Consider the following 18184-nt stretch of genomic DNA (forward strand, 5'->3'; position numbering starts at 1 on the left):
TTTTTTTTTTTTTTTTTTAGACGGAGTCTTGCTCTGTTGTGCAGGCTAGAGAGCAGTGGCAGGATCTCGGCTCACTACAACCTCTGCCTCCCAGGTTCAAGCGATTCTCCTGCCTCAGCCTCCTGGTGCTTGCCACCATGCCCAGCTAATTTTTTGTTTTGTTTTATATTTTTAGTAGACACGGTTTCGCTGTGTTGGCCAGGCTGGTCTCGAGTTCCTAATCTCAAGATCTGCCCTCCTCGGCCTCTCAAAGTGCTGCGATTACAAGTGTGTGCCACCTTGCCTGGCCTAATTTTTGTATTTTTAGTAGGGACAGGGATTTTACCATCCTGGCCAGGCTGGTCTTGAACTCCTGGTCTCAAGCGATCTGTGTGCCTCAGCCTCCCAAAGTGCTGGGATTACAGCTGGGATTAAACCACTGCACACGGCTGACCCAGTCCTTTAAAAATAAATACAGGCCACATGCAGTGGCTCATGCCTGTAATCCCAGCACTTTGAGAAACTGAGGTGAGTGGATCATGAGATCAGGAGTCGAGACCAGCCTGGCCAAGATGGTGAAACCCCGTCTCTACTAAAAATACAAAAATTAGCCAGGCATGGTGGTGGGCACCTGTAATCCCAGCTACTCAGGAGTCTGAGGCAAGAGAATCGCTTGAACCCAGGAGGTGGAGGTTGCAGTGAGCCAAGATCGTGCCACTGCACTCCAGCCTGGGCAACACAACCAGACTCTGTCTCAAAAAAAACAAAAAAATCACTTGCTAAAAGCAGGGTCATACTCTTCGCTAGGCTGGAGTGCAGTGGTAAAACCACCCTCACTGCAGCCTCCCCCTCCCACACTCCAGCGATCCTCCCGCCTCAGCCTCCTGAGCAGCTGGGACCACAGGTGGGCGCCACCACGTCCAGTTAATTTTTAATTCTGTTTGAGAGACGGGGGTCTTGCTATGTTGCCCAGGCTGGTCTCGAACACCTGGGCTCAAGCGATCCTCCCGCCTCCACCTCCCAAGTGCTGGGATGACAGGCGTGAGTCACGACGCCCGGCCTAGACTCAGTTCTGAGGGGACAAAGGGGGCCTCCGCTACGCCCTCGAATTCCGCTGGGCCCGGCTCTCAGGCCCTCCAGCCGCGTTTCCCTGCACCCAGCCCGGCCAAGCTGCCGCGGCGCGCGGCCCGTAGGGGAGGGGGCGTGGCGGGACCCGCGCTTGCAGACGCGGAACGGCAGGGGGCGCGCACCTCCCCGCGGCGGGGCCGGGAGGGCGGGGCCGCGCACCCTGCTGGCCAATCAGCGTCCGCCCTGGCGCCGGGACCCGCCCCCCCCCCGCCGCTGCCCCCGGGGTCCCGGCGCGGCCCAGCCTCGGTCCCGCGGGGGAGGGGCGCGGCCTGCGGGGCGGGATCGGGGCCGGGGCGGGGGCTCCTCCCGGCGGCCCGCCCGAAGCCCCTCGGCAGTCCGGTCACGTCTCCTCCAGATTAGGCATTAACTCGGGTGCAGCCGCACTTCCGGGGGGCCGCGGCGGGGGGGGCGCCGGCGGGAGCCGGCCCCCCAACTCCTTCCCCGCCCCCTCCCGGGCCGCCCCTCCCCGCCCCACGGCCTCGCCGGGCGCCGCGTCCCAGGGCTTTGTTCGCAGCCAGCGCGGGTCGCAGGGCGCGGGGCGGGCCGGGGAGGAGGAGGGGAGGGGAGGGGAGGGGAGAGGAGAAGGGAGGAGGAGGGGAGGGGAGGGGAGGGGAGGGGAGGGGAGGGGAGGGGAGGGGAGGGGCGCTCCCGGGCCCCGCCCCCGCCCCCGCCTCCGCCCCCCGCCTCCGCCCTCCGCCGCCGCCTCCGGAGCCGCGTCCCGTCCTGTCCAGTCCCGTCCCCGGCGCGGCCCGCGCGCTCCTCGCCGCCTCCCCTGCGCCATGGCCGGCCCCGGCCCGTCCCGCCCGGGCCCGCTGCGGCCGCTGCTGCCGCTGCTCCTGGTGGTGGCCGCGCGCGTCCTGCCCGGCGCCGGCGGGACGTGCCCGGAGCGCGCGCTGGAGCGGCGGGAGGAGGAGGCGAACGTGGTGCTCACGGGCACGGTGGAGGAGATCCTGAACGTGGACCCGGTGCAGCACACCTACTCCTGCAAGGTGCGCCCCGCGACGCCGCTTTCCCGCCCGGACCGCGCCCCGGGCCGTGGGAACCGGCGCGGCCGCCGCGCAGCCCCGACTCCGCTCCCTTGACGACCGCCAAGCCCGGGGGAGGGGGCGGGGGCGCCGGGAAAGTTGCTGCGGGTCCCGCCCGCGCCTCCACCGCAGCCCCCCCCCCCGACCGCGGAAACAAGTGCACCTCGCCCGGGACTGCGGCTGCCGCGCGCCCCCCACCCCCGCCGCGGAGAACCGGAGGGACCTGGGGGGGCCTTCGCCCCGTGGGGAGCTGGGTGGGCCTGAGCCCGCTGGTCGCCTCCCGAGACGCCTTTCCCCGGGCGAGAGGGGGTGGTCAGGAGAGAAAACGGGGCGCGCGGCCTGAGCTCCCGACCCCAGGAGCCGGGCGGGGGGTGCCGCATTGTGGGGGGGGCAGGAGCCGAGAAGTGGGCGGGGCCGTCGCCGGGCCTCGTGTGCTGGGGGCAGGGCCGGTGCCCCGTCGCGCTCTTGCGGGAACCGGAGCTCCCCCAGCCCGGGAAGTTTGCCCTGCGTCTCCCTCAGGTGCCTCTGGGGGCCCCCCACCATCTTCTCCTAGCAGGGGCCCGGGAGACCCAGAGCCGGCTCCCCTGTACCCCCCCAAACCAACTCCTGGGACCAGAAATGAGCTTGCTTCCCCTCCACGGAGGTGGAGAAGGCGGCAGCCTCTTTAACGCCGGCCGGTGCGGGCTACGGCTGGGCTCCCCCGCCGGCCCCGTCTCCTCCACAGCGGCCAGGGCACTTTGCCAGGTCCCTGCAGGATTTTCCCGACTTCCTCCCCGCTGCTCCTGGGTGTGGCTGGGGTGGGGGAAGGCGATGAAAGCCACCAGACCCTCCCCCTGCTGGGTGATCTGCCTCCTGAAGCTACTGTTGGGGGGGCGGGGTTGGAAGCGGCTCTGCCCGGGCGCTGGAGGGGTCCCTGCAGATGCGGCAGTCCTGAGGCTCCCCGCGGGGCTGCGCAGTGGACAGGCCAGCCATTGTCTCACCCCATCCTGCAGCCCCAGCCTCGCAGAGCTCCTGAAGGGGGCTTCTCCCGTCTCCGTTTTCAAGGGGTGCCTGGGTCCCTGTTCCTGCGAGGGCCCCCAGGCCTGCTGCTGGCTCACCACAGGCCACCGTTAGAGCAGCTGAAAAGGTGGAGGGTGGGGCGCCCTGTGCTGCCCAAACTTGATTCCGTGGTTCTGGGGCTGCCCTGACGGCACAGAGCAGGAGCCCAGAAAAGGGGCTCTCCCTTCCCGAGAGCAGAGCCACCAGGAGCCATGCTGCCCCCTTACCCTGAACCTGAGTCCTCCACGGCCACTGCCCAGGATTGCCGGGAGGTGGGCTCTGAGCGGTGGGCAGGTGGGGAGGGGATGGGAGGCAGGCACCCGGGGCCAGGTGGGCCCCCTTCCCCAGTCCAGCCTCAGCTAAGAGGGACGTTATTGGAGCTGGGGTGGCTGAAGTTGGTTAGACCTGGGATGGGAGCTGCTTCCCGGAGGGGCGATGTGTTCACAGGCGGCGCACCCCCTAAGCGTTCCTGCGTGGGCTGTGGCCGCCATGGGTGTGCCTACCCAGCCTCTACCCAGCGGGGTTAACCAGAGGTCTCCCCACATCTCTGCGCAGGGCTTGAATCTACTGTGGACATTGTACTGAGCAGCTGAAGCCCCCGTCTAGCCCCCTCCCCAGGCAAGGACTAATGACACCTACCCCCATGTCCACCCCAGGTCCGGGTCTGGAGGTACTTGAAGGGCAAAGACCTGGTGGCCCGGGAGAGCCTGCTGGACGGCGGCAACAAGGTGGTGATCAGCGGCTTTGGAGACCCCCTCATCTGTGACAACCAGGTGTCCACTGGGGACACCCGGATCTTCTTCGTGAACCCCGCACCCCCGTACCTGTGGCCGGCTCACAAGAACGAACTGATGCTCAACTCCAGTCTCATGCGCATTACTCTGCGGAACCTGGAGGAGGTGGAATTCTGTGTGGAAGGTTCGTGATGGAGGGCTCGTGTGGGGGCCGATGGGGGTCAGGCTGGTGGCCAAGGTGGGCAGGCTGCGGGGGTCGCTGGAGGGGTCCTCTCGTGCCCTGCTGCAGCACCCGGCGTCTTGTGGTCTGATCCGTGGTCTGACTGTGATCTAACCTCGTTCTCCGCTAGCTTCTCCTCCCTGCCTCCCGGCTACACCTCCAGCCGTTGGAGGTTAGACATCTTTGGCCCTGTGGCGGAAGGCAAGTCCCAGCCCTGCAAGGGTTGGCCTCCTGCCTCCTCCCCGCTCTCCACACTTCCTCCTCGAGGCCCCTTCTAGGGAGAAGCTGGACAGGTGAATGTCACCAGCTGTTAAGTTCCTGTGTTAGCCCAGACATCCATTTAGAGGGGCCCGCACCTTGAGCACCCCACACCTTGAGCACCCCACACCGTGGGGGTAGGGTGGGACAGCGGCTGCAAGGTGAGGGCTTCTGTGAATTTGGATGGTGCGAAATTCGCCCCTGAGAGGTCTTCCTGCTCGAAGTTCCCAAGTCTCTGCTGAACGGCCTGAGAGTGGCCCTAACCCTGACCCCAGTGGGGGTGGGGGCAGGGGGAGCAGAAGTCCCATGACAGTCCCGGGACGAGCCCTGGTTGGGGGCTGAGGTCCTTGGCTGGGGAATGTGGCAGGGAAAACATAGGAGGTCCCTGTCGCCCCCACATCCTGTCTGCTCCCTCATGGCTGCCTGGGAAGGGATGTCGGTGGGGGGCCCGGGGAATGCTTCCTCCCCAGGCCACGGCGAGGGTCCTGACTTCCTGTCCCTCCGATCTGCTCTGCTGGGCAGCAGGGAAGTGCTGGCTTCTGTCTACTTTGCTGCCCTGACGCTGGCCTGGCTCTTGTGGGGTCCTTGCGGGGTCCTGGACTGACCACTGCTCTGGCCTCCCTGTCTCTGTACTTGCCAGGGCGGGGGTGGGGAGGGGGGCTGTGCAGGGGGAGGGGCAGCGCCCAAAGCAGCCAGCACTGCGGCCTCTCGCCTAGCCAGTGGTCAGCAGCGCCCATGCTGTCTTCAGGGTCCAGGGTCCAAATGCAGCACAGAGGAGGGTCCCTGGGTCCCTCCCCAACCCAGCCTCCACGGGAGGGATGCGATACCTTAGCCGTCTTCGGGGTCCTTGTAGTCCGGGAAAAGATGTGGCTTTACAGAGCCAGGACTGGCTGTGGGGCGCTGATGTCGCGCTGATGTAGGGAGCTGAGGAGGGGCTGGAGGAGGAGGTTGGCGTGAGGACAGCTGCTGTCTCTGCAGGATCATTAACCCACAGCCAGGCAGGTCCAGCTCGAGGGTCTGTGACTCAGGAACTGAGGAGTTGCTGTGGGGTCAGAGGGCGCGTGGCAGGAGAGCCACCCCGGCACTCCTGCCAAAGCCAGTCTACGCATGCCAGGCCTGGCTCTGGAGTGAGTGCCCAGGCTGAGCCCAGCACGAGGAGGAGGGTCGGTGGCTTCGCCTCTGGGAGGGAAGCAGCATGAGCAGGGCCCCTGGAAGGTGCCCAGGAGCCCAGGAGCTTCCCATGGGACAGGTGGGCCTCTGCTCTGGAAGCCGGCCAGCCATGTCTGCAGGGGCTGGGCGCACAGGTGCCAGGATGGGGAAAATGCCTCCCAGAAGCCTGGGTGAGCCCCGAGGCACAAGGTCCCTGGAGCCGGCCTGGCTGGAGAAGGGACGGTCCTGTGTGCCCTCCCCTCCCCTCAGCTGTGGGAGATAAGGACATTGAAGCCCACCCTAGGCCCTCTGGGAGCCAAGGCCTCACCCTAGTGAGGGGATGGATGAAGGGGCCTTGTGCCTAGCTGGCCTCTCCCTATCTGACTCTAACCCCACCTCCCGGGGCACAGGGTGAAGTCTGGGTGGCCCCTCATCTTCGGAAGCCACTCCTGAGTCCACTAGTTGCCACCTGTTGTTTTTTTTTTTTGAGATGGAGTCTCGCTCTGTCACCCCGGCTGGAGGGTAATGGCACAATTGGCTCGTGGCAACCTCCGCCTCCTGGGTTCAAGCGATTCTCCTGTCACAGCCTCTTGAGTAGCTGGGATTATAGGCGTGCACCACCACGCCCGGCTCATTTTTGTATTTTTGGCAGAGACGGGTTTTACCATGTTGGTCAGGCTGGTCTCGAACTCCTGACCTCGTGATCTGCCCGTCTCGGCCTTCTAAAGTGCTGGGATTACAGGTGTGAGCCACCTCGCCCGGCTGGGCCCCACGTTTAATGGGGAACCCCCGTCCTGGAGCCAAAGGCCCTTCCGAGCTCTTAGGGTGGGGGAGGGCACGTCCTCCCAGGCCACGCCCCCACCAGGCCTGCCCACGCTGTGCAGGAGGCAAACCTGCTGCTGGGCCACACCTGGACCGACTCCACGGGGACTTCCTTCCTCAGTTTCTCGCCTGGCTCTGCCCTGCCTGGTTTTCCTGGCCCTGCCCGTCTTCCTGGCCCTGCCCAGCCAGGGCCCCTCCCCCAGTCCACAGCCCCCAGGCTCCTCCCCCTCCTGCCTGGGGAGCCACATTCCTGGCATAACTAAGGCAGGTATGTGTCCCTCCCTCTGCGCCACCTTTGGGCAGGGGAGGAGGCCCGCTGCTCCCTCCGGAAGGAGACCCCCGCCCCTGCTTTTCGAGGGAACTGGCCTGGTCTCCGCAGTGCTAGCTGCCCAGGGCTGGCGGCTGAGCAGGCCACTCCTGCGGCCCTCACCACCCTGACCTGTCTGGACACTGAGCATGCACTCCCAGCCTACCTCACAAAGGCTGGTCGTAGAGCCCCCCTGATGCCTCCCAGGGACGCTGGCTGAGGGCCCTCCAGGCTGCCTGGGGCCCATCCCGCCCCAATAGGAGCCAGGAGCAGAGAAAGGAAGTGTTGTCTGCCCCTGCTGGGGCCTGGCACAGGGACAGGGCAGGGACCAGGGTCGGAGTGAGTCTGGCGTCTTCCCAGCCCGGCCTTGCCCAACTCTGAAGCCCAGGGTCCTGGCGGCCGGGTCCCAGCCCCGCCTGTATTCCGGCCTTCCCGCCCTCCCTTCCTCCCTGTCTGGCCAGCTGTCTAGGCCTCTGGACGGCAGTCCTGGGGGAAGCCCAGGGTCCCACGGCCCAGGGGGCAGCATCGGTGCTGGGGGTGAGGGGCTGGACAGCCCCAGACCAGGCTCCCCTCAGTGTGGGGAAGTCTAGGACATGGGTGAGGTTTCTGGGCTGCAGGCGGACCTCCCAGAGGGCTGGGCCCGTCCCCCTCTCCTGCCCAGGGCTCAGTTCCTGCCCCCAACTTCTCCACCTTCCTCTTGCACAGGGGGAGGGAGCTTCTCCGTTCCTGCCACCCTCTCCTGCCCCTTCTGACTCTAGGTTCTCATCCAGCCCCCGATCCCCCCAGCCCCACCCCATGGGCCTCTCTTAGGGTCTCCCACAGGCAGGCCTGGGCTGGAGGCTGCTGCCCCGTCTCCCTCCTGCAGCTGGGAGGGGTCTGCGGGATCGGGAGGGCCCACCTCTGTCTTCTGCCCGCTCAGGGGCTCCCAGTGGGAAGTTGGCTGGGTGCTTCCCCAGTGCATGAACCGACTTGTCTCGGCTTTGACTTCACCTGGGCTTGCCCCTGCCTCGCCACGGGCTCACTGGGGTGGCCCTGGGGTGGGCTTTGCCCGCTGAAAGCAAAGGGAGCTAGGTGCTGGGAGGGGTAGGGGAGCTTGATAGCTCGCTTCTGTGGGGATGGCCTCTGAAGGGCCAGGCTGAGCTGGTGGAAACTATACTAGGCTTTTTCCAGACCCCACCCCACCCCTCACTCCCCACCCAGAGAAAAGCCTGGCTCCATTCTCCCTGCAGACTGGAGGTGGAAAGCTGTTTTGGAGCTGGGTTCCCTCCCGCTTGTCCACACTGGCCACTCTGGTGGGGCCTCTGTGGGTGGCGGTGAGGATGGCACCTGCTGCAGCCTCCAGGCTGAGAGGGGAGAAGAGGTTTAGGGCGAGGACAGGCTCCTGTCCCCACAGTATCAGGAGAGGGAATCTGTAGCCCCACAGCCTGCAGAGAGCGGGAGGGACTGCTCAAGAGAAGGGGGGTGCCCATGCTTCAGGGCCACAGGTCCAGCCAGAGGTCATTCTGGCCAGGCCCATGCAGCTTCCTTCCTGAAGGGTTGACCTGCCCCCATCACCACAGGAGGGTGGAAAACAGCTGTCAGCTGCAGCAGCAGGCTGCCACCCCCTGTGGAACCCAGGTCCACAGCCCACTTCAGAGCTGGGGGTGGGGTGCCACGCTCCACCCCTCCAGTGGCCTGGGTGGGGCAGGAATGGACCCCCTTCCTGCACTCCTAGTTCTGGCATCCCCTCCCCATTTGGACTGGGCTCCCCAGGGCCGCCGAGGCCCAGCTGGACTGGGGCTGCAGACATAATCACGTGGTGGTCCCACCGCCTGAGGATTGACCCCCACTTGGGGTGCCTGCCCCTCACACATGAGAAGGAAGCTCAGGGCTGAAATGTCACCCCGTGACAGTCGCCAGCTGTGCTCCCGCACCCCCCGCCTGCTGCGCGGGCTACACTGGGGCTCCGGAGGAGTCCTGGGCACCCCCAGGCTGTGGCAAGATTGTGGCTGGGATCTGGGGGGGGGGGTGAAGCGGCTCTCTAATGTAGGTTCCAGCACAGAGGGAAGCCCCCCTGAAGGGGCCTCACCCCCCAGTGCAGATCCTGGGAACTTCCTCTGAGGAAGGCCCCCTGCCAGGGGCAGCTCACAGCGGGACCTGGGAAAGGGGAGATGGCTCCTCCCCGCCCCCTCCCCCTGCAGTCCCCCCACTGAGCAGAGGCGTGGGAGAAGGGGAGCTTTCTGTCCTACAGGCGGCCGGCTGTTTCCAGCTGTGTGGCCTGCATGTGTGTGTATGTGTTTGTATACACGTGTGTGTTTGTATGCACGTGTGTGCACATGCCTGCAGCCTCAGATGTACCAGCCCGTGCCCTTCAGAACTGTGGCTGGAGCCTCCGCCCATGGGCCATGGCTTCTGCCCCGTTTCCCTGGACTCAGCCCAGGCCGGTGCTGCAGGGGTGGGGCTGGTGGTGGGTGACCCTGTCCTGTCCTGGGGATCTCGTGGTGGGTGACCCTGTCCTGTCCTGGAGGATCTTGGAGCTGGATTCTAGCCTCTGACCTCCTGCACATGTGAGTCTCGCCTCAGTTTGCTGCTGGTTGCCCAGTCTCCTGCCCCCCACTCACTGCATCCAGCACTGCCCTGAGCCTGACAAAGGGCCCGGTACCTTCTGCAGGCGCTGCCTCTGGGATGCCCAATGTGGCTTCTGAATGTTTGCATGAGGACATTGGGGTCTCTTGGGGCTACAGTGAGGACAGGAGGGTCCTGGGTCACTGTACCCTCACATGGGGACCTCCAGACTGACACAGATGCCCACCCCTGCCCAGATGGGGCTCTGTCTGGGGGCAGCAGGGGAAGGGCGGGAGGGGGGTCTGTTGTCCACCTGAGCCACCCTGCCCTGCCCCTTGGCAGCCCGCCTTGGCCACCCTCACACCAAGCCCTAGGAGAAGCAGCCCCTGTGTATCTACAGATAGGAGGCACCCATGCAGCCCCACTGGAGAAGCCCTAGCCCTAGCACCCAGCCCACGGCACCCACGGCCCACGGTGCCCACAGCCCACAGCGCCCACGGCCCACGGCTCCCAGGCCCGCAGCGCCCATGGCCCACAGTGCTGGTGGGGAGGGGCCGTGCACCCACTTCTCTCCCAGGGGACGCCTGGGCGTGGACAGGGCTTGCCATGCACTTCACTGATGCGTTCATCGGTCCTGTCCCCATTCACACACTCACGGTTGGCCATGGATCCTCTTACGACCACCTCCACAGGGCTTCCCAAGGAAGCCAGGGGTGAGCTGTGCCTTGAGGGGTGAAGGTGAGTGCAGGGAACAGTGGTCCCTGTGGTTTGGGTGAGGGTGGGAGAGAGATGCTGTGGACGTGCAGCAGGGGAGACGGCTGGAGCGCAACCGCCGTGACCCCGCGGCCGATTCCTGCCTCGGAGGCCTCCCTGCTAGCCATCCCCTCTCGCGGCAGGAAGAGCTCCCCAGCCCCTGCTTGGCAGCCCCTGTAAGCACTGACTGCTCCATGGTAGCTGTTTCCCTTGACTGGGGGTGGGGGCACCAAGCGCGCTTGCTTAAACCAGGAGTCGGTGTCTGCTTCAGAGCCTGTATGCCTGCACGTGCAATGTGTGGCCGACGGCACCCACCCCCACCCCCACCCCCCCTTTCCAAAGGAACTGAGCCACAGCCTGCCAATTGCCAGAGGGCCCCAGGGCTCCCACCTTTCCAGGCCACAACCCTCCCTCTGAGGGCAGGATAAGCCTGTGAGTGTGGGGGGAACATGCCTTCCGGTGTGTGGGTGGGGGTTGAGAGACACAATGTTACAGAGGTGTGTGAAACAGCCAGTGTCTATACAGGCAGGTGGAGGGGGACATCAGCGTCCATGCGGGCAGGTAGGGGGACATCAGCGTCCACACGGTCAGGTGGAGGGGGACGTCAGCGTGTACGCGGGCAGGTGGAAGGGACGTCAGCGTCTACGCGGGCAGGTGGGGACATCAGCGTGTACGCGGGCAGGTGGAGGGGGACATCAGCGTGTACGCGGGCAGGTGGAGGGGGCGTCAGCGTGTACGCGGGCAGGTGGAGGGGGATGTCAGCATCTACGCGGGCAGGTGTGGGGACGTCGGTGTACGCGAGCAGGTGGAGGGGGGCGTCAGCGTGTACGTGGGCAGGTGTGGGGACGTCAGTGTACATGGGCAGGTGGAGGGGGACATCAGCGTCCACAAGGGCAGGTGTGGGGACATCAGCGTCCACGCAGGCAGGTGGAGGGGACATCGGCGTGAACGCGGGCAGGTGTGAGGACATCAGCATCTACGCGGGCAGGTGGAGGGGGCGTCGGCGTGTACGCGGGCAGGTGGAGGGGGACGTCAGTGTGTACGCGGGCAGGTGGAGGGGGCGTCAGCCTGTAGGCGGGCAGGTGTGGGGACGTCAGTGTCTACGCGGCAGGTGGTGTGGGGACATCAGTGGCTATGCCGGCAGGTGGTGGGGGGGTGCATGTCTGACACCTGGTGACTGTGGGTATAGCTGTGAGTGTACGCATAGCAGCTGATACTACGGCTACACCTAGGCTGGGTGGGAGGGGATGCTGGGACTGGGGCTGGGACTGGGGCCCCAATGGGGCTGGGCGGGGTTCCAGGGGTGGGGCGTCGGGGAGCAGGGTGGTGCTGGGCAGGCCTGGGGCACCTATTTTGTGGCGGTGTGTGCGCAGCGCAAGGTGCTGTGAGTGTGAGCTCAGAGACCAGGGGGCTCATGCCTGGCTCAGAGTGCCCTGCACTTTCCCACGCATGAGCCTGGTGGGCTGGTGAGGGCTGAATGATTTTTTCTTGAAGATCCTAAAATAGCTCAAGTCGCCTGAGCTCCCCTCCCTGGCTGGGCCTGGGGCCTCAATGGCCCTTTGTCTTTCTGAAGGCATCTGAGCCTCTGTGGGGGGCTCAGACACTGACTGGGGCTGGGTGGAGCCAGGCTGCCTGCGTGGTCCCCCTTCCCCCTGGCTCAGCCCAAGAGGCCCTAAGCCTGATTCCAGTGTCGGCCTCAGCCCAGGCTCACCAGGCCCACCATGTGACTTTCAGCCTGTTGGACCCCCTTGGCTGGCAGATCCCATGGTCTCTCTGTGTGGGGGCAAACTCCCCAGGCAGTGTTTGAGGCCCCCTCCACCAGCCCATACCTGGGGCTCCCCCACCCCTTCCACGTCCTGGTACCTGCATTACTTCCTCCTGCAGAGCCCCCAAGAGATCCCATGGCTGGAGGTGGTGGCAGCAGGCAGGTTGGCACGTGACCTGGTAGCACAGCCTGGGTTTTGACCCTGGCACTGCCCCTGGGACTCTGAGCTGGGAGGTGAGAAATGCAGTGCGTGTGAGCTGCCAGAGCTGTGCACAGCAAGTCCTGTTCTGGGTTTTCCCGTCCCTGGGCCACACCCTACGCTGGGGAGATAAAAAGTCCCTGCCCGAGGTGCCCACGGTCAGTGCCGCTGGAACACTCCGCCTGGCATGGACAGTGCCAAGGTCCAGCGGGGCGGAGTGGATGGGATGGGAGCTGCCCTGAGAGGGTGAGGCCAGCAGGGGTGGGTCTCCAAGTGGTTCCTTTGACAGCTCCTGTGGATGGGACGTGGTTTGGGGTGCGGGAGACCCCTTGGCTGCGTTTGGATTTTCCTGCAAGGTTTCACTGGAACACCAGATTCCATGGCCATAGAGATGTGGAGGCTTCCAGTGTGGGTGATGGGACGTGGGCTGGACGCCTGGTTGGTGGGATTTGGGCGGGGCTCTTGGAGGAGGCTCAGCGGGAAGGTGAGACCCAGCACCCGGAGGCGAGGAGGCTGTGGGGGTCGAGGGGCCCACAGACGCGGCTGGGGGACTTCAGGAAGGCGGGTGGGGGCAGTGGGTCCTCCGGGTGGACTGAGGTGAGGCCTGGGTGTGACCACGTGGAGGCACCGGTGGCTGCCGGCAGCTGTCGTCTGCAGCGTGGGTGAGGCCATGTGGCAGACGGCTTGGTCCGCGGTGCCGGGGGGACTGGCGTAGCAGAAGCGCCCTGGCGCCAGGTCCTTGCTTTCCTGGAGCTGGGGCTTGGGGGACGGGGGTAGGTAATTGCAGGGGCTTCTTCCAAAGGCTGCGGGTAGTTAGGGGTGTGGAGGGCCGAGGTGCATCGTGGAGGCCTGGCGTGGACCGTGGAGATGGTGCGCACACCGGACCAGATGGGCCCCTCGTTGACCCCCGGATTCCCCTGCTGGGCAGCGGCCGGGGAAAGGGGCGACCTACGGGGGCTGCTGTGGGGAAGGGACTCCGCGACGCGGGTCCTCGCTGGGCCGAGTCCCCACCCCCACCCGGGGCCGCAGTGACGTCAGGGCCCAGCCGTTCCCGGAGCCGCCTCTGGGGGGCGCTCCAGACCCGCAGGGAGGCGCCGCCGCTATTTGCATGGGGCTCATTTGCATGGCCCCGCCCCGCGCGGGAAGGGGGGCCGCGGGCGACAGGAGGTGCCGCCGTCAATTCCCAGGGGAGCGTGGGCCGCTCACCTCACCCCACCCCGCAGCGTGCGCCCCACCTGGGGCCTCCCCCAAATACGCCCCGCCAGGGTGGGGCCGCGGGCGCACACTCGGGCACACGCACGACGCGCACACGCGAGCGCACGCCGCCCGCCCGAGCCCCCGGCGGCGACTCCGATTCACCCCAGCGGGCGCGGGGCGCGGACCCGCCCTGCCCAGCTCCTGCTCGCCCGGCGCATCCTCCTCCCGACCTGCCCCGGCCGCCCCCGCCTCCACTCCAGCAGGAGACCCTGCCCGGCGCGACCCCTGCTCCCCCGGCCCAGCCCCGCCGCCGACTCAGTCCCGGTTGAGCGCCCCCAGCCCCATCCCCGGCCCAGCCCCAGCACCCCTAGCCCGAGTCCCAGCCCCAGCGCCCCCATCTCCATCCCCATCCCCAGCCCCATCCCCGGCCCCGCCCCAGCCCCAGCCCCAGCACCCCTAGCCCGAGTCCCATCTCCTGCCCAGTCCCAGCCCCAGCGCCCCCAGCTCCGTCGCCGCCCTCGCCTGCCCTGCGTTGCCTTTTGTGCCGCGCTCTCCCGTCCGCGTCCGCGCGATCCTCTGCGACTCCCCGTGGACGCCGGGGTCCCCGGAGGCGGCTTCCTTTGTCTCTGCTCCCGCCCTCCCTCCGCGGCGCCCTCGCCCCTCACTCGCCTCCCTGGCCGGGCCAGGGGAGCTGGCGCTGCTCGCCCAGTGGCGGGAGCCTGGGAGCCGGCGCGGCCTCCGCAGGCGGCGCTTTCTCCTCGCTCCTGACGCGGCCGCCCCTCCTGCCTGCGCGCTGCCTTCGCCGCTCCCGCCTCTACCGGGGACAGGAGCTGCCCGGACCTGGGCGCCGGGACCCCGCGCACCTGCCTGCCGCGCGCACCGCGTCTCCAGCCGGCGGGCTCCGGGGAGGGCGGCCGGCCCGGCGGACGTGGGGGCAGCAGCGGAGGCCGCGGGCTCCCAGTCTCTTCTCCTCCTGCTCTGAGCCCACGTTTGGGATTTCGACTCCGAGAGAACCCTGCACTCCTCCCACGATGAGCCTGCAGGGCTGGCGCAGGGACCTGGCGTACCCAGGGCTGTGCCTGGGTGAACTCTGAGAGCACAGCTGCTGTTGCTGCCCCAGGGGTCCCAGGATGGGGCGAGCAGCCCTGAAGAGGCCTAAGGGCACCCCGTGAGGAGCCCCCGCGCTCAGAGCGGGGTGCAGAGCTGGAGCCCCGGGCCATGCCTCCACTGCCGCTGGCGCGGGACACCCGGCAGCCGCCTGGCGCGTCCCTGCTGGTGCGGGGCTTCATGGTCCCCTGCAACGCCTGCCTGATCCTGCTGGCCACCGCCACCCTGGGCTTCGCGGTGCTGCTGTTCCTCAACAACTGTAGGTGGCCGCGGGCCGGGTCGCTGCACTGGCCAAGCCCCAACCCCGGAGCCGGGCGCATAGGGCCTAGGGCCCGCGGCGGAACCCCAGGGGCTGCCCACAGCTTCCTGGTGATGGGATGGGTCACTGTCCAGACCCCTGGGACCCTGGAGGCCTGTCCTTGGGTCCCGGCCCTCACCCAAAGCTGCAGAAACTCTTTCTCCGACAGCTGGGGAGGGAGGGGCAGTTTCGCGTAGGGCAGGGCCTGCGGTGGACTCTTCGGAATCGGGATCTGCCTGCACCCCTGTGCCTGGGGCCCCGGCTGACAGAGGTCAGGCCATGACCATTTGGCTGGAGGGGCGGAGAAAAGCAAGGGTCTCTATCTGCATCCACCCCACGGCCTCAAGCAGCCCATGGGGTCAGGGTTGGACACTTCAGCATCCCTGCCTCCTGGCCTCGATCTCTGGGGTGCAGGAGGGGTGGGCAGGGGTGACCCCCTTTCCGTCCGGGCAGAGGGTTGGGACAGGGAAGGGCCTGCTCCGAGGGGGCCTAACTTGGAGATTTGTTTTCTTCCAGACAAACCTGGGACCCACTTTACCCCAGTGCCTCCGACGCCTCCTGATGGTGAGTGGGGCTGTCTGGGGACCTGGATGGGCCATGGCATGCTTGGGAGTCAGGGCCATTTGGGGGTGTGCACCCCAGATGTGTGAAGTGTGTCTGGAGTGGGGAGGAGGCTGGACAAGGGCACGTGGGCCTGTCCTGGGAGTCCACAGCGGGGGGCAGCAGACAGGGCTGGGGGTCTGGAGGTGGCTGCCCCTGAGCATGGCTCTCACTTCTCTGGGTCTTGGCCCCCTCAGCCTCAAAATTGGGAACCAGTCCTGGTACCCACAGGTTGTGAGGTGGTGTCTGCCCACGTGGGGCAGGGCCAGTCTAGTCAGAGGGCTCCTCTCCTTTGTCCTCCCTTCTCCCTGTTAAGCAAAGGGTGGGGCTGGACAGAGGCTGGAAGTGGACGGGAGCCCAGAGGGGAGGCTGGGCTGGGGGAGGGGCCTGGAGGCCAGTCTGTCCCTGGGACTCTGAAGGCTGTCGCGGGGAGCACAAGTGAGGGAGACGGCGGGCTGACCCTGTTAACCTGCTTTGTGAGAGGTGGGGCCTGTCTTCCTGGGGCGCTGCTGGTGTTTGGGCCGCTGTCATCAGGGTAGTGAGAGGGGGAGAGAGGGAGCGGTCAGCACCTAGAGGGAGCAGGGACGGGGGGACTGGCGCCTCCCTCCCCAAGACTGGGGTCCTCTCCAGCAGGCGGGGAAGGGGCACCCAGCTGTCCTCTCAGCACCTGCCCCTTCCCTGGGTCTTGTGTTCAGTCCCAAATGCGGGGCTGTCTGTTCGAGGGCTGTGCTGTGAGGCCTTCCTGACCAGGACATGGGGTGGGGAGGACAACCTGGGGAATCCTGGAGTGGCCTGAGGACAGGGCCTGAGCTGGATAGGTCATCTGGGCCACTCTCAGGTCTTGGGAGTGGGGGACGATGGCTGGAGGAGGTGGCTGTGGGCCTGGGCCTGGTGGGAGTGGGGCCTCCATTCCACTGTCCGCAGCTCTGTGCTGCCCACGTGTGCTGAGAGGTGGGGGCAGCTTGGGGTGCTCGGTGGTCTGAAGACAGGGTGGAGTCTTCCTGGGAGTGCGGAGTTTGGGCAGTTGGGAACCGGAGCTGGATTCAGGGTTGTGAGATGGAGGTGCCTGTGCCTCCTGGGCTGCCGCCCAGGCTGGGGTTGCCTACAGTCAACTGTCCTTCACTCCAGGAGCCTTGAGCCAGTGAGCGAGCAGCCTGTTCTCCCACGCGAGGCCACTCAGCTCCTGGTCCCAGGGAGTCCGGGCAGGGTCAGCTCTGGGCCTGGGGCGAGGAGCTGGGCAGTGGGAATGAGGGGCAGTGGCTGTGGGGAACCCGGCCTACCCCTGGGTTCTGGCCCTGCGACCTGTCTGTTGGCCTCCAGCCTCAGCCCCTGATGGCCCTCCAACTCCCCAGGCTGTTCCTGTGGGATCTCAAGGGCCCCTCAAGAGTGCCAGGCTCCTCTTGGACTGTGTGAAGGGCAGAGCTGTCTGCATGGCCAAGGTGAGAGGCCTGTGGCCTCCGAGGGGCCTCCTCCTGGTGGGGTTGCTGTTCCCCTCCTGAGATTCAGGAGCCCTGTGGTCAGCGCAGCGCCGCACCATGGGTGGTTTGTGACCCAAGGTGTGTGAGGGGACATGGGGTTGCAGGGGCCTGCAGTGGGCTGGGAGAAAGGTAGGTGAGCAGCTGGCTTGTCCTCCCGCCTGGCCAGTTCAGGAGGGTAGGGACTCGGAGAAGGACCTGAGTCTTGCAGGAAGGCGCCTGAACCCTCCCAGTGGGCTGGGTCCTGGGGAGGAGACAGGTCTGCGCTGGTGGCTGGGGCCAGGGCAAGAACTGAGTTTGCACCACCTGTGAGCAAGAGGCCCGAAGCCACGTGGATTTAAAGATGTGCTCAGGTGGGAGGTCCCCTCTCTCAGGGTCCTCAGCCTCCTCTCCCGACGCCCAGCAGGCTGGGGAGTGTCTCCTTTTCTTTGCACACGGAGGGCTCCACAACAAGGCCGTCATGACCCACGCGCCACCTCACTGCGGTCATAGTTACGGGCCAGGGCCCATAGCAGGGCTGGGTTCTCTCCATCCCCCAGCCTACCCGGGACCAGGAAGGGAGTTAAATATACCCGCTCCTATAAAAAGCACTGCCGCCTCCAGCATTGCACATGGCGAGGGAGGGGCCCAGCACGCCGTGGGAGAGTGACCGGGGCGGGGCTCCTGCAGGCGGCGGAGCTGGGGCAGGCGCGGCCGGACCCCGAGGTGACCCAGCAGGAACGCGGGGCTCTCGGGCCGAGGTGCGCCAACTGCATCTAGGAGGGGCCGCGTGGGCAGCAACCGGAGCACGGCTGCGTCTGGGCCAGCGCTGCGTTTCCAGCAGGGCGGCCTCAGCTGTGTCTCACCTTCTTCCTGCCGTCTGGCTGGCGAGGCGAGCGGACTGACGGCTCGGGGCGTGGCTGCTGCGATGCGCTGTGCCTGGCGCCAGTGTGTGCGTGCGTGCGTGCCGTCCCCAAGTCCGGCGCCAGCGTGTGCGTGCGTGCGTGCCGTCCCCAAGTCCGGCGCCAGCGTGTGCGTGCGTGCGTGCCGTCCCCAAGTCCGGCGCCAGCGTGTGCGTGCGTGCGTGCCGTCCCCAAGTCCGGCGCCAGCGTGTGCGTGCGTGCGTGCCGTCCCCAAGTCCGGCGCCAGCGTGTGCGTGCGTGCGTGCCGTCCCCAAGTCCGGCGCCAGCGTGTGCGTCCGTGGGTGCCGTCCCCAAGTCCGGCGCCAGCGTGTGCGTCCGTGCGTGCGTGCCGTCCCCAAGTCCGGCGCCAGCGTGTGCGTGCGTGCGTGCGTGCGTGCCGCCCCAAGTCCGGCGCCAGCGTGTGCGTGCGTGCCGTGAGAGTGGACGGCGGCTCAGGAGGCAGAGGCACCTCCATCTCACGCCCCTGAATCCAGCTCCGGTTCCCAAGTGCCCAAACTCCGCACTCCCAGGGAAGACTCCACCCTGTCTTCAGACCACCTGCTCACCTACCCGCTCTCCCAGCCCACTGCAGGCCCGGGCAACCCCCAAGTCCGGCGCCGGCATGTGCGTGCGTGCGTGCCGTCACTGCGTCCGGCGCCATCGTGTACGTTCATGTGTGCCGTCCCCAAGTCCAACGCCACCGTG

At 66.8% G+C, this 18184-nt stretch overlaps 1 protein-coding gene across 10 annotated transcripts in view; it reads left to right on the forward strand.

Annotated features, from left to right (window-relative positions):
• Positions 1–1798: 1798 nt before the first annotated feature.
• Positions 1799–18184, forward strand: part of AGRN (agrin) — a 37359-nt gene continuing 20973 nt past the window's right edge. For 7 of the 10 annotated variants that reach the window (XM_039473850.2, XM_074379911.1, XM_039473853.2 and 4 more), the window contains exons 1-3: positions 1799–2096; positions 3827–4088; positions 15040–15087. In XM_039473850.2, coding sequence (XP_039329784.1) covers positions 1887–2096; positions 3827–4088; positions 15040–15087 — 520 coding nt within the window. In that variant the 5' untranslated portion in view covers positions 1799–1886. Of the gene's footprint in view, positions 2097–3826; positions 4089–14244; positions 14485–15039; positions 15088–18184 lie in introns of those variants that run through there. The other 3 variants (XM_039473856.2, XM_039473857.2, XM_039473852.2) reach the window with 2 other exon arrangements.

Source organism: Saimiri boliviensis, chromosome 11 (genome assembly GCF_048565385.1).
Source record: "Saimiri boliviensis isolate mSaiBol1 chromosome 11, mSaiBol1.pri, whole genome shotgun sequence".
Classification (NCBI taxonomy): Eukaryota; Metazoa; Chordata; class Mammalia; order Primates; family Cebidae; genus Saimiri; species Saimiri boliviensis.